The following is a 15108-nucleotide window of genomic DNA, read 5'->3' as shown; positions in this document are numbered from 1 at the left end:
TGAATTAAGATGTACAAATATAGAACGTATTGACATGAGCAGAGGACATATAAGCATACATTCAGCACTGCACAGGGGGGCTACATTTAAAGGGGTATTCTCATCTCAAAGATACTATCCCAATATATTGTAAGTGTAATAATATTAGCAAGTCCCTCAAATTAGAAATGTAGTATTTTTGAAAAGCTATATCACTTGCCTCACATGCAGGGCATTACAGAGCTATAGATATCCAAGGATAGGGCCACGCATATAGGAACAGTTGCTTGTGGTCGTAAACATGTGTACCTAAGCTGCAATGCCCTGCACATGAGGTAAGAGACATGGCTATATCAGGAAACTATACTACATTTCTAATAGGAGGTATTTGTTATTATTCATATTATTATTATTATTCATATTATTATTCATATTAATATTATTATTCATATTATTCGTATTATTATTATTATATAAGTTTTATTTCTATAGCGCCAAATATTATTATTCATATTATTATTTATTATTATTACACCTACATATGGGGATAGGATCTTGGAGATGGGAATACTTCTTTTAATGGGTGACAAGACTATCTGGTTTGTTTTTTTTTTTTAAAGTTTTCGTCTTATAATATCACTAAATAAGGGCATTATTTTTCAGTACTAGTCTGATTGCCGTATGTGGAGTCGGGAAGGAATTTTTTTCCCCATTGGAGCTTGTTTGCCACATTGTTTTTTGTTTGTTTTTTTTTTTTTTCCTTCCTCTGGATCAACATGTTAGGCTACGAGTTGAACTAGATGGACTTAGGACACTTTGCACACTTTGCACACTACGACATGGCCGGTGCGATGTCTGAGGGGTCATGTCGTGTCGCACTCGACACCGTAGTGTATCCTAGATGATACGATTAACGAGCGCAAAATCGTCGTAATCGTATCATTGGTATTGCATCGGCGTAATCCATAATTACGCGACTGCGACAGGTACGATGTTGTTCCTCGTTCCTGTGGCAGCACACATCGCTGTATGTGAAGCCGCAGGAGCGAGGAACATCTCCTACCTGCGTCCTGCAACTCACGCCAGCTATGCGGAAGGACAGAGGTGGGTGGGATGTTTACGTCCCGCTCATCTCTGCCCCTCCGCTTCTATTGGCCGCCTGCCGTGTGACGTCTCTATGACGCCACACGACCCGCCCCCTTAATAAGGAGGTGGGTCGCCGGCCAGATCGACGTCACAAGGCAGGTGAGTGCATGTGAAGCTGCCGTAGCGATAATGTTCACTAAAGCTGCTATCCTAAGATATCGCTGCTGCGACGTGGGCGGGGACTATCGCGCTCGGCATCGCCAGCATTGGCTCGCGATGTCGTTGTGTGCAAAGTGCCCCTTAGAGTCTCCCTTCAACCTTAAAAAACTATGATACTATGATACATATGTATTCTGAGAGCCTTGTTGTAGTAGACACCAAATTATCATTAGTAACTAGGAAAGCAAAATAATAATTTTCTGTTTTGATTTTTTTAGAGCACCCTCAGCGGTTTCTTTTCAGATCCCTTCTTTGATCAGCAGCAGCCCATGAGACACGGGAAATGTCAATGGCAGCAGGTCAGTCTTACTGAGCGTTCTTTGGGTTTACTTTCTGTGAAGTGTGGTGAGGGCTCTCTTGATTTATGGCACAGCATATGTTACTATCGCACTGCTTGTATGGTAAGTTATAGTATTGTATGTACTGTCTACATTGACAGCTCATATTTAACTTCCTAAAGTCTCACATGTATAGTATACACGTGAATGGCTGCCCCGGTTATATTTCATGCCCACCCGACATTTATAGTTCTGATATATACAGAACAGACTGATGGGACCCTTCAGACCCCTTTCATTCAATGATCTTTTTTATGATAACTCTTTAGTTTTAATTAATCCAATATGTTAATTTTTGTACTTGTCAGGTCCAGTGGTGGTGATCATTTTTCAGTTTTTCTGTTGAATCATGTTTTTCACATCTGTTGAAACGGATTCTCTTCAGACAACTCAATCTATGTGAAATATTAGGGCACATAAATATTTTGGGCGTTAGGGACTCGTCCGTGCAGTATACAGTATGCCCATTGCTTTTAATATTTAAGTACCGTATTTTTCGGACTATAAGACTCACTTTTTTTTTCCCCAAAATTTTGGGGGAAAGTGGGGGGTGCATCTTATAGTCCGATGGCTGTGGTGAAGGGGGGTGCGGTGGTGGTGGAGCTGGTCATCAGAGGCAGGAGCAGGCTGTAGCAGCGCCTACCGTGACCATGTGGGCCCGCTCATTATCTCTTTTCACATGCACTGCATCCCAACGCCGATCATCTCTCAGCGCTGACAGGTGGGCGGGATGATGGGCGGGGGGTGTGCACATACTAAGCAGCCGGCCCGCATGATCTTCCCGCTCAACTACAGCTTGGAGTGATCATGTGTGGCTATATCCACTGCCCCCCCTCCCCCTGCATATCATCATCATCAGCTGATGTGTTTGGAGAGCAGTGCACACAGTGATGATGTCATAGCTGTGCGCACGGCTCCACACAAGTCAGCGGCGCTGCTGCTGGCACACACAGGAAGACGAGCGATGCTGTGTGGAGCAAGGAAAGGTGAGTATAGACGTTTAGGGTTAGCTGATCACCGGTAGGTCCATATTTTTGTATGCTAGCCATGTACAGCAGGCAGGAACGGGATGCCCCCAACCCCCAGCTGCCTATTTGTACCCAGCTGGGAACCAAAAATATAGGGAAGCCCTTTTTTTAATTATTTCATGAAATAATTAAAAAAAAAAAACGTGAACTTCGCACAATTTTTGTATCCATCCAGGTACAACTAGGCAGCTGGCGATTGGAATCCGTAGCGCAGGTTGGCCCAAGCTTTTTGCCCCAAGAACACTGCTGCTCCCCTGTGCTGTGTAATCGAGCAGAGGCTGCAGCGGGTTGTGAGGCGGTGACGTGACCGTTGCCATAGTAACCTACAGAGCAGGGTACTACAGCAACGGTGATCTCCGATCAGCTGATTCCCGGCGCTTTTATTCAGTGGCTCCTGCATAAGCGGTGCCGGTAAACGGGGTTAACTCCCGCGGCTCCTGCAGGAGCCAGTGCATAGCGGTCCCGGTAATAAGGTGATCGGAGATCACTGATGCTATAGTAACCCGCTTGGTAGGTTACTATGGCACTGGTGATGTTACGTCTCCTAGTACCTACACACTAAAGTCTGTCCCTAGCTCAGCAGCAACTCCCCCTACACTAGCTGACTATACAGCGGCACAGCGCCGTCAGCTGTCATATAGAGCTGATGACGCTGTGTAGCCAGCCAATCACTGTAAAACCACAGCCATGTTGGTTGTGGCATTAGTGTGTGACAGCCAATACCTGCAGGTGGGCGGACTCTGTAAATACTACCCACATGCAGGGAGGGGAGCCGAGCATCTGCCCGAGCGTCTCGCCGATAGAGCTTGCTGAGTATACCAAGCACTGAGATGCTTGGGCGAGCACAGAGTAGCGGCGAGCATGTTCGCTCATCCCTAGTCATGACCACATTTTTTGCTTAAAATTTCATTTTCCTCCTCTAAAGCCAGGGTTCGTCTTATAGTCTGAAAAAATACGGTATATTGGAAAGCGCAGAATGAAGTTATAGACATTAAAAAGAATATGGGCAGAGTCTAAACGCAGCATAAAGTAGTGACTGAAATTCTATCAGCACTTTGTCGCTTTCTGGATTTCTTGTAATAGTTTTCATACAATCGCCCTGCATTGTGAGACACGCACTGTAGTTGGCGCAGTGATGCCGGGTGACTTTATAAAGACTAGTGTGAGACATTAACTACTGCAGCCGGGTCTCATCACCATCTTCTACTCCCACAATGCATTGCACACCTTGTACCACATTCCCGTTTAAGTACCTTATTGCATTTTTTTTTTTGTCAATGAATTTAATCTTTTTTTCTGGTTTTTGTTGTTTTTTTTTTTATTTTATTTTTCTAGCAGGAACAGTATGACATGTATGGGAGTCCCAGCAGTTCCCTGCCCAACAATAATATCTTCGATCCGAACATGAACCTGCAGTACTCTCAGGCGGCCATGATGGGCCTGGGAGGGAGCCATGGAAATCTTCAAGATCCTTTTCAGCTAAGGACAAGTTATTTGTACTCTAACTGCGGTGGGAGCGTTCCCAACATTATCCTTACAGGTCAGCCTCGCCTTCTTCAGCACTACTGAATTATGCAATCAATAAGGATTACATGAATCTTTTCCATAGGACAAACATGGCTGAATTCATGCAGAGAAACATATTCTGCTACAAAAAACACAGTGGGTTTAGTTGAAGAAATACTGTACACTTGTCACATTCAAATCCACAGGGCTGATCAGTTGAGGCTGTGGATTTTCTTCCCCCACATGTGGATGATATTTCATAATGTGACAGTGTTGCTCCTTTAATATACAGCGAATTTTCTACCTGGCAAATTTGGATTGGAAAATCCAGTCTGAGTTCCCTTGTACAAACACCCTAATGAACATATGTTTAATAAGCAGTGTGAATATGCCCATCTTTAGTCCTTTGCTGACATATGATGTGATCAAGGGATGCTCATGGGATGCTATAGCAGCTGGGGGTCTGTTGAATACCACCTGTACCTGACTTTTACAGTGGTCTTGTGGAGACAAACCTGTGGCTCGCGTTCATATGGCAGTATAAAGTACAAGCCGATGGGACAACTTCAGGTTTCCTAAGGCAGTGTTCCCAAACTCCAGTCCTTTAAAAGGGTGGATCACCCATATTTTTTTATTTTCTAGATCGATATTATATTGAGAAACAATGTTTGTCTTAAATACCTTATGTTGGCAATAGTGCCTGTGAGAGGTGCTATTGCAGACCACTGTTCCCCATGCCTGACCTCCGGGGTCTATGACCTCAGGGATCCGGTGATGTCAAGTTCCTGTTAACCTGACATCACCTCGGCCGGCCCCAGTCTTCCTGAGTCTCTGGGTTGTGGGCGGCCCACCAGCAGTGCAGGATTTCAGGATTTGCTTAGCAATGCATAAGTGTTGGAATCATCATCTGTGCAGGTAATTTAATTATCACCCATGCAATACTAAGGAAATCCTGAAAACCTGTACTGTAGGTGGGCCTTTAGGACTGGAGTTGGTGAACACTAACCTAAGGGGACTAAAAATGAAAGTGGGGAAAAAAGTGTGCTTGTAAGGCCGGTTTCACATTTGCGTTGTTTTGATGGAAAGGGAATCCAGCACAGATGCAGTACAGTTCATTTATTTACAGTGGAAGCGCGACACCATGCGGATACATGCGGTTGTGTATGAGGCACATAACCGCATGGTGTCGCGCTTTCACTGCGTGCCGGATTCCGTTTCCGTCAAAACGACGCAAATGTGAAACCGGCCTAATGGAAGAATGGATTGTTAATATACAAAATCCAATATATGCACAATATCTGGGATGAGCTAAAGCATGCTAATCAAAAATTTGCAACCTGTGGCACTAGTATGCACTAAAAAAACTGGATTTACAAAGTTTGCTAAGCCCTGATGTAAAAGGATAATGGTACATGACATATTAAAATGTAAATCTAAAATATCACTCATTTTAGCTTTAGTCTTTTTGGTGCCTTTCCAGAATGCACAAATGTATGATAGAAATTTAAATGTTGAGATATTTCCATTTGCACAATGGTGGTATCTTATGTGATTATGTACGGTGATTCTAAAATGTAACGCAACGTAAAAAGGTTTTTTGTTTTTGTTTTTTGGGGGGTTTTTTGTGACTAATGTTTTTAAGCTGGCAGGGATATGTTTTACCTCACGTAAAGAATCAGCTATGATCCCGTGATGTAATGTCTGTATACTCTTTTATATCCTCCCTGGCCCAGGGGCTGTGGTATGATCAGACCATGTCCCTGTACGGTCAGACACGGCCATTACACAGTACACAGTAGGGACACATATATGATTATCTTAGCACAGGGATGTGTTTTATATGTTTATATATAATATATATCAAAAAGTTATTTTTTTTTAGCATCAAAGTGTGGAAATATAATATTATTTCAAGGTCTATTGATTAAATGTTCTTTGTGGGACAGCCCCATTAAGCACTGTTTCCTTTCTATTATTTAGGATTACAGTTAACCATTACTGAACCATCCTTCATACTTGGTGTTTTCTCTTTTAGATGACTCAAGCAGCTTATCAAAGGACATTGGCAATGCTGTTGCAGGGGTCTCCGAGCTGGGCTTCGATACAGATAATACATTTCAGTTGGATGATGAGCTGAAACTTGGACCTTTGAGCTTGGATAATCTGAGTATGTTAAGTGACCCTGAAATGGTCCTGCCTGACCCCACCATAGAGGACACCTTCCGCTCTGATAAGTTGTGATCCAGACCTTTTTTTTGGGGATCGGTGACTGCTTCAGTCTTTTCACAGGACAAAGGAGAAAACCTGCAGCTGAGAACAAACGGCTTTTGTTCCAGGCTTGTTCGCTATTTTCTGGATACTGAGCAGTTGTAATTACGTAAAGGATCTTTGACATTTTGAATGTCTGGTCAAATAGAAGTACTAAGATACTGCTTCAAACCAAGCCAGTAATTGATGTCTTGTAGATAAGCACACAATTTTCTGTGAAACTTTCCTGGTAGAAGAGCTGCCTTCTTGCATCTTTTGATGGTAACGCACCATTGCCTTACTTTTTTCTACCCTTTCACGCATGCAGTTGTTGGCAGAATTCATTTCAATCTGCTCAGTTACAAAGAGTTAAAACAAGCGAAAAAACTAAAAATAAAAATTCTGATTGGTTAAAACCCTGTCATACAAGAGCTGGAGATTCCATGTTGTACAGTCCAGAACCACTGACCTCGGGACTACGGATTTGTCAGACTTAAGTCCATTCTGCTTCGAACGTTTGCCAAATTACAGTAAGATCTGGTATCAAATTAAACAAATCCGCATATATTCTATTGAGGTAATACTACAATAGTGCCTTAGTCCTAGACACTCAGAATCTCGTATCTAGTCTCTATATACGGTGGATGCAACATTAGTTATCGTTGCCCCAATTTACAAAAGCTCTGAGCCCAACGGGGATCCAGTGACCTTTCTCTAGGCATTGATGAGCCAAATGGCATTATTTTTAATCCGTCTCATTAATCAAATAAATCGTGACCTCACAGATTCCAACAGATCAAGAAATACTTTGATTTAGCAGATTTGTTTCTAACAGTAAAGCTGTGTTCCCACCTTGCCGCTGCGCTGCATTTTTTTTTTCTTCTGCAATCATGTAGAACGGCAAAGGTTTCAATGATGCATTTTTTCCGTGATTGTGGCAGAAAACACGTGTGTGTACACAGCCGAAATTAGAGCACATGTGAACCATTTACTGAATTGGGCAGCTTGATACTGAAAGCATCCTTAATCTTTCAATGCCAAAGAATTGAATGGAATTGATCTTCATATAGAATCATGTCACATTATGGAAATAAAACCACTAGAGTAACAATAGCCCACAGTCTACTGGTACTAAAATAATGTTTAATATGCAATATTTAGAAGAAATTTCTGGAACCGAAGTAGAATTTGTTAGGTCACTGCATATATATGAAGTGGATGTACAAAAGAAGAAGAAAATTGGTTGGGTCAATTAAGTGACACTTCAATCAAACTTTTTTGGTTCTAAATTTGATTTAAAAAGAAAAAATATATCAATAAATAATAAAACTGCACCTAAACTATGGCATGTGAACAAAACCTAGGTATATTGATTGTATCATCCATTGTAATCAAACTCTTCACAACTTAGGGGATCATTTTATATAGTAATGGAATCTACCATACATAAAAATAGTTTACCTATAGATCATAACAAAATGCTGCGGTTATGTGGGCCTGTATGTGGTGCCTGTATCACACTGAAAAAGACATGAATGGGGAGCTTTGTGATAAAGTATTGGTCAGCTATCTGTGCTTAGCCAGTGCACATACAGGCCCTCTTGACAATGGCGTTAAAGGGGGAATTTGTGCATCTAAAATTGACGACAATGCATCTTCTGATACTATTACTGGGATTTCATTATGTTTTGACAATAAGTATATAGAATGATTATAGAATAAACAAGATCGGTCCTGCACCACTGCGTGTTTACCTGCGGTACCGCATGCGCCTGCAGTCAAGCCGTAAATCGTCCAGAATCCAGAGCGGGGTGCTCGTCATGAAACAAAGTCCATATGGTAGCAAGGTAAGGAAATAGACCGCACTACTCCACTGTGCTGGATAGGATTTATTCGATAAAGTGCAGGGTAAAAAGCTGGAGTCAAACCATATGCTGGCTCCTGTTAGAGGACGACGGCCGTTTCGCCTACTGATTAGGCTTCCACAGGTCCACCAGCATACGGTTTGCCTCCATTTATTCGATATAAATCCTATCCAGCACAGTGGAGTAGTGTGGTCTATTTCCTTTCCTTGCTACCATATAGAGTGATTATGACCATATAAATGCACCATTTAAAGGGAACCTGTCACCAGATTTGGCAACTATTAGCCGCGGCCACCACCACTGAGCTCTTATATACAGCATTCCAGAATACTGTATATTAGCGCCCATGCTGCTGTGTAGAACATAAAAATCACTTTTATAATACTCACCTAAATGGCAGTCAAGTCCAATATGTGTCACTGCTCGCCAGTCCAACACCTCCTATGCAGTTATTGCTGTTCTTCTCCTGAGACTCGTGAACATGACGCATCAGATGTCATTCACACTTGACAGCATTGAGGTCCTGCGCAAGCACTTTGATCTGCTTTCAGCAGAGCATATCAAAGTATTGTAGTGGACATGCACGGGCGGTCTTTAACCTTTTCTTGCACATGCGCATTACAGTACTTTGATCTGCCCTCAGCAGGACAGATCAGAGTGCGCCTGTGCAGGACCGGAATGCCAGCAAGTGTGGGTGACTTAGAACGCTGTATGCACACTGGGCTGAGTAGAAGGAGGTCTGAGATCACGGCAGAGAGGAGGCGCCTGACTAGAGAGCAGCGACGCCCATTGGACCAGACTGCCCATTAGGTGAGCATTATAAAAGTGTTCTTTACGTTATACAGCTCGGCTGTTCAGATTGGCTGCTGTCTTTACTATTTTGACCCATCGCTGAAACTGTGCCAGGGCGGGAAGAGAATGTTATTTGTTCCAATATTGAATACAAAGCATATGAAGGACTTGGACATTAGTAGAAGCAAATTTACATTTCTATAGCAATGAGCACACCCAGGCAGTATGGTACCTCCAATCTGTCGATTTATGGGCTACTGTTGGGTAAATTATGGAAGCTGCGAATTATGGCTCACCACCACAAATTTAGTTAGTTGTGCCAGGTCATTGCTGTGATTGAGAGAAAACATTTACCGTAGACGCTAGCTAACTGGGCTTGATGCAATGGTGGTCTGGATCTTCGTATATGTGTCACCAATGTGATGGGAAAAAAAACACAACTTATTGATCCGTAATTTTAGTTTAAAAATAAAAAATGAAGTCATTTCCCTAAGAACTTCCACGCCTTGAAAAAGTATTCATACACCACGAACGTCTACACATTTTGTTCACATTAGGCCCACAAATGTATTATATTGGTATTTTTTTGCGATATACCAACACTAAGTAGCAAGTATGTCTGAAGTGAAAAGGAAATGATGCATGGTTTTCTAAATATAAATCTAAAATTTGTGACGTGTTTGTATGCCGCTGCCCTGAATCAATAGTTTTGTATTTGAACTACTGTATTTTTATACCAGTTTTGTATGGCGAGCGTCTGTGAGCAGCAATTTTCAGTTCATTGGGATTTAGATCTGGATTGTCTTGGCCATTCAAACAGTTTTGAGCTAAACCATATAAATCTAAAGAATTGACTTCAAAAGCACTTAAACGAAAACATGCATTTTTTTTAATTTAGATCAACAACATAATTAAAAGTATGGTATTTTAAAATCAACCAAAAAGGGCAAAAAGACAACATGGCAGTTCCCTACATGGCTTTATGCAAACAGGACGACTTGTGTCTTGCTTGCAAAAATGTCTTTTTTTTTCTTGCCACTTTTCCATAAAGGCCAGATTTGTGGCGTATACCGCTAATATTTGTTCTGTGGACAGATTCTCCCACCTGAGTTGTGGACCTCTTGGCTGCTGCTCTAATTAGTGCTGTCCTTGCTTGGGATGTTGGCTAAGGTGGATGGCCATGTCTTGGTAGGTTTGCAGTTTTGCCATACTCCTCTTGGATGATGGATTGAACAGTGCTCCATGAGATGTTCAGAGCTTGGGCTCTTTTTTTATAACCTAACCCTGATTTTTCTTTTCTCCACAATTTTATCCCTGACATATCTGGTGCGTTCTTCTGTTTTTCATGATGCTGTTTGATCCCTAATGTTCTCAAACAAACGGCTGAGTTCTTCACAGAACAGCTGAGATTATACGGAGAATAAATTACACACAGTTGGCCTCAATTTACTAATTAGGTGACTTCTGGAGGCGATTGGTCACTCAGGATTTTTAGTAGTACCGGACTACAGGGAGTTGAATACAAACACTACAGATTTTACAAATATAAATCTGATAATTGTGGAGAGAACAATGTATCATTTCCTTTACACTTCACAGATACATGCTGATTAGTGTTTGTTTCAACATTTTATGATATACCATGTGGCTAAGTTTGCAGGGTATGAATACTTTTTCAAGACACTAAGAAAATCTATTTGCACTCAATTTATTATAGATCAAGAAACTACAGGATTTATAACTAAGTTAGCAATGTAGGGCAGATTTATATGATTGTATAGTGGCCGATTTTCACTGCCTCCTTCAGTCATATTTCTCAGTCTGTCCGTGAGTTTCTTGACCTTCAAATAGCAATGTCGTACATGTTACATCAGGTCAGGAGACTCATGGTCAGGCCGGAGAATTAGGGTTGTAAAAGGCATCATAAAATATGGCCAATCTATGGTTGTGTGAATCTACCCATTAGGCCCCTGGACATGTTCTTTTAAAAATGGTGGCATCAGCCCACAGTCTGTATATGGGGACTTTCCAACTCTTCCCCCTACAGATGACTGTGGAGCAAAGGATTTGCCTGCTGAATTTCAATAGCCAATCCTTTTGTTCAGGGCAGAGATAAGCCTCTACCAGAGAAGTCCGACAGCGAATAAAGGTGCATCCCTCTGTGTATGGAGCACTCGGGAGAGAGCGGTCAGCTGAACGATCAATCAGCCGACCACTCACTTTCTAATCTGGAAGAAGGCCCTCCAGTTGTCCCAGCCATTCAGGTTTTAGAATTCGTAAAAAATGTGGATTGTAAAAAGCCATGCAATCAGTAGTGCCTTAGGAAGAATGACATGGTTGCACATAGTGAGATTTGGCTGTTGAAAAGACTTTTGTCAGCAGTCGCACTGACCATTTTTCTAATTGCAGACCCATTTGGTACCAGTGTAGTTAATTCAGTCCCCATTTCTGTAGTTCTTACAGCTGGGCCGGTTCACAAAGTGCATTCCCCAATTAACATAAGGCACTGCTCGTGTACCTGTAACGCGGCATCCAGTAAGGGCTATACCTCCTTCAGGCCTGGCTTTTAGGGCTCATAGCTGGGAAGATAGTTGTAGCTTATTATCTTAAACTTTGGGTGTTGCCAGAATAGTTTTGAAGATATGCAAGACAGCTCCCAAGCCTGAAGACAACAGATCAACCTACACGAGCCTCACAAGAATCACTCGGAGACATCGGGGCTTTCAATATTGATAGGCAGCAGTACAGGGTGGATCCCCGGTAATGTACAAGTCTGATACGCAGAAGTGTGCATTATGGTTAGATACAAATCAGACCCCATTCTCTGTATTTGCGCTGTATTGATATAGGGGCATGCATGCTAATCCTTTCTATGCCTGTGTCTTAGATGTAGGAGCTCTTTGGTTGTAAAACGATATCTTCTATGTGTGCTTTTAGGATACAATATTTCTACTGCCAACCAGGTTTTAACTAGTGGTTCTCTTGTATTCTGCTTTTTGTGAAGTAAATAGTCCAAGGGGCATTCATCTTGGCATTTCTATATGCTACTTACTTTCATTTGGTAAGCCCGTTTTTAGGCACTTTCCATGTGCAAGATGGCCCCTTTAAGAAGAGGACCAAGGACTAACTGGTCACCATCTGAGTAAAAGGGATTTCCGACTTCTAGAATAAGCCTTCTCGTTTGCTTGGCATTTAGACGTTCTGACTAGAGGCTGTGCACTTACAGTTGCACTTATCAGATGTGTTTTTAATAAAAGATGTTTTATTGTAGAGATTTTGTATTGTAATTAAGATTTTAGCCTTTCTATATATCGTATTGTAGTAATTTATCTTTAAAGTACATTTCTGTTAGTCATTGGCAGAAAGCTCATCCGCAGTCTAGCATTGGATTCAATCGTAGTATTCCGTTCTTGACGCTAGTTATTTATGCATTTTTATTCTGTGTTCAGTATGGACGTCAGGAGTTAACCAGTTCTTTGCCAAAGGGAGTAAAGGGCTGGATATCTGGTTGTAAATGAATCAATGAACCTTGTGCAGCGATAACATAAGTGTGTCATATCACACGCACGTTAACTGTCCTTGACATTTTCCTGTTATGACTGCTACGTTGGGCTGTTTTGGCTTCCTACTAATTAACATAATATATTGGACAAATCCCAAAGACCTGACTAGTCATTGTTCATTCTAACCTTCATGTATCGGGGCTGACTCTTAATGCCTCTATTCACCAGTGTGCAGGTTAATAGTAATGTGAAGTGACATGCACACCGTCCCATGGCCCCAGTACAATTTTCTGAATATTTTTGCCATTATTTTTTTTTTAACTTGTTTTCCATTCAAGCATTCATAGATTACAATAATAATTTTTAGGTTTAGCGAGAAAATGACATCCACGTGTGTTCACATCTGTTTCTTTATATCGACATCACAAATCTGTGCCGGATCAGGGTACCACTGGCGCCTGGATGACCCCATTGACTTATAGGGTCCACTGGTTCTGCCTTAGTGTCCATCATTTTTGGTGGGAAAATAGCCACAAGTGACACATTTTCTTTTTTTTTTTTTTTTTTTATCAAGTGTGACTTCATAACAGCCCCTGAAGATGTGAACTATGCCTTAAAAATTTTTGGATATTGCGGATTTTGTTCTGTGGTTTTTTGTTTGTTTGGGTTTTTTTTAAGATTTGTGGCTTAAAAAAAAGTGAAGCGTTAACTTTTCTTCATACACAAGACTTTTCCTTGACACCAGTTGAATGTCATCAAATGGCACCGAAAAGACCCCATGCTTGCGAGGGATCGGCCAACTAGCTAATGTGTATACGGGCATCCGGACTCTAAGGCCGGAGACACACTTGCGTGTGACTCGCATCACCCGGCATGGCCACACCCTCTCCTGACAGGATCGGGTTAGCTGCATGTATTTCTATGCAGCTTGAAACGCTCGTGTCCAGAGCGTGTGTGGCCATGATGCGATGCAAGTCACTTGTAAGTGTGACTCTGGCCTTACTGAAACTATGTTGGCAGAGAGAAGGAAGCAGACTGCTGAATTTCAGTGGCTAATCCTTCTCTTCTCCCTGATAAGTTGCCACTCACTAGAGGAGTTGGGATTGGCTTTCTCATGGAGAACATACGCTGAATGTTCTTGTGCGCGAGATAGTAGGGAGAAAACTGGTCTGGTCTAAGACCCGATACATGATAATTTGTTTGCTGACTCCCTTCTACAAATTATATATTGACAAGGTGAATGGTAATACCCAGTTGTCAGTTTATTCTTACATTTCCAGGAAGAATAGTACAGTCCATTATTGTAAAAAGAAGGTGCTCCAGAATTTTTTGCTTTTACTCTAAGGGAATGCAAGTATGTAAGAATACATACAGGTAAGGAGAGGTGATTGGACATATCTAAATCAAAATATGTTCCACCATACCTCTGCTCCTGTATGTTGAAGCCATTTCTGCCCAAATGTCCGAGCGCTCATATCAGTAAAGGTTGGACGCTTGCTCACAGTGGAGTCTGCTTAAAATCAACTTATTCTAGTACAGAATATTGTTTATTGGTATAACAAATAAAGGTACATACCATGTAGTAATCATTGTTCCTGCTTTTATTATATTCCTAAAGTAAATGTACTAGTTTATATTCGGAACCCCGAACTGTGCATTCGCAGGAAGGTCCATGAAGGAAATGCTAAAATTCCTATTGTATCTGTTGCTGTTCTGTTTAGGTTCTTTAGTCGCACAAGTCTGCACAGTTCACTTGTAAGGCTATGTTCATATCTGTCAGAGGCTCCTTATAAGATAGCCACGTTGGTGCACCCTGACTGACCCCATTATAAGTTAGTGGGGTCCCTCTGGTGCCGCTGGTTTCCATGATGTGACAGCTCTGGCTGGTTTCTGTATATAATGTTAGTCACACTGCAGATGTGAATAGCGCCTAAGATTGCGAGGGTTGTCTCAGTGCTGCTCACTTCACTAATGCCTTAATGTGCCAATAGTTGGAAGCATTGAACGTCCATTTTAATCACACCATGCGGTATTTATAGGCATCCAATGGTAATAATAGTTCAGGTCCATTTCATCTTCTCATTTCGGAAGCAAAGTCTCTTCTAATTTTACTCCTTTTGTTGTTAAAATTGTACAGTGATATTTAAAATATGCAGTTCATAAACTAGTTTTTCTTTTGTAATGCATCATTTTACACCTTTCATAATTAAATTGCAGCAAAATAAAATTCTACATTTGCATCCATTGTCTTTATTTTATGATTTGCGCTATCTTTTATCCTCCAAGTACCGTATTTTCTGAATTATAAAATGCACTTTCTTTGTCGCTCTATTGGGAGACCCAGACAATTGGGTGTATAGCTACTGCCTCCGGAGGCCACACAAAGTATTACACTTAAAAGTGTAAGGCCCCTCCCCTACTGCCTATACACCCCCCGTGGGATCACGGGCTCCTCAGTTTTCATGCTTTGTGCGAAGGAGGCTAACATCCACGCATAGCTCCACTGTTTAGTCAGCAGCAGCTGCTGACTTTGTCGGATGGAAGA

The 15108-nt window shown here is 41.7% G+C and overlaps 1 protein-coding gene across 3 annotated transcripts in view; it reads left to right on the top strand.

The window, feature by feature from the left end:
• Positions 1-14795, top strand: part of CRTC3 (CREB regulated transcription coactivator 3) — a 191417-nt gene extending 176622 nt beyond the window's left edge. For 2 of the 3 annotated variants that reach the window (XM_075345866.1, XM_075345863.1), the window contains 3 exons: positions 1503-1583; positions 3986-4190; positions 6192-14795. In XM_075345866.1, the coding sequence (XP_075201981.1) occupies positions 1503-1583; positions 3986-4190; positions 6192-6397 (492 nt within the window). In that variant the 3' untranslated portion in view covers positions 6398-14795. The remainder of the gene's footprint in view (positions 1-1502; positions 1584-3985; positions 4191-6191) is intronic. The other variant, XM_075345865.1, reaches the window with a different exon arrangement.
• Positions 14796-15108: the final 313 nt, after the last annotated feature.

Source organism: Anomaloglossus baeobatrachus, chromosome 4 (genome assembly GCF_048569485.1).
Source record: "Anomaloglossus baeobatrachus isolate aAnoBae1 chromosome 4, aAnoBae1.hap1, whole genome shotgun sequence".
In the NCBI taxonomy this organism is placed as follows: Eukaryota; Metazoa; Chordata; class Amphibia; order Anura; family Aromobatidae; genus Anomaloglossus; species Anomaloglossus baeobatrachus.
Note: the sequence above shows the minus strand (reverse complement) of the source record. Positions and strands in the feature narration are given on the sequence as shown.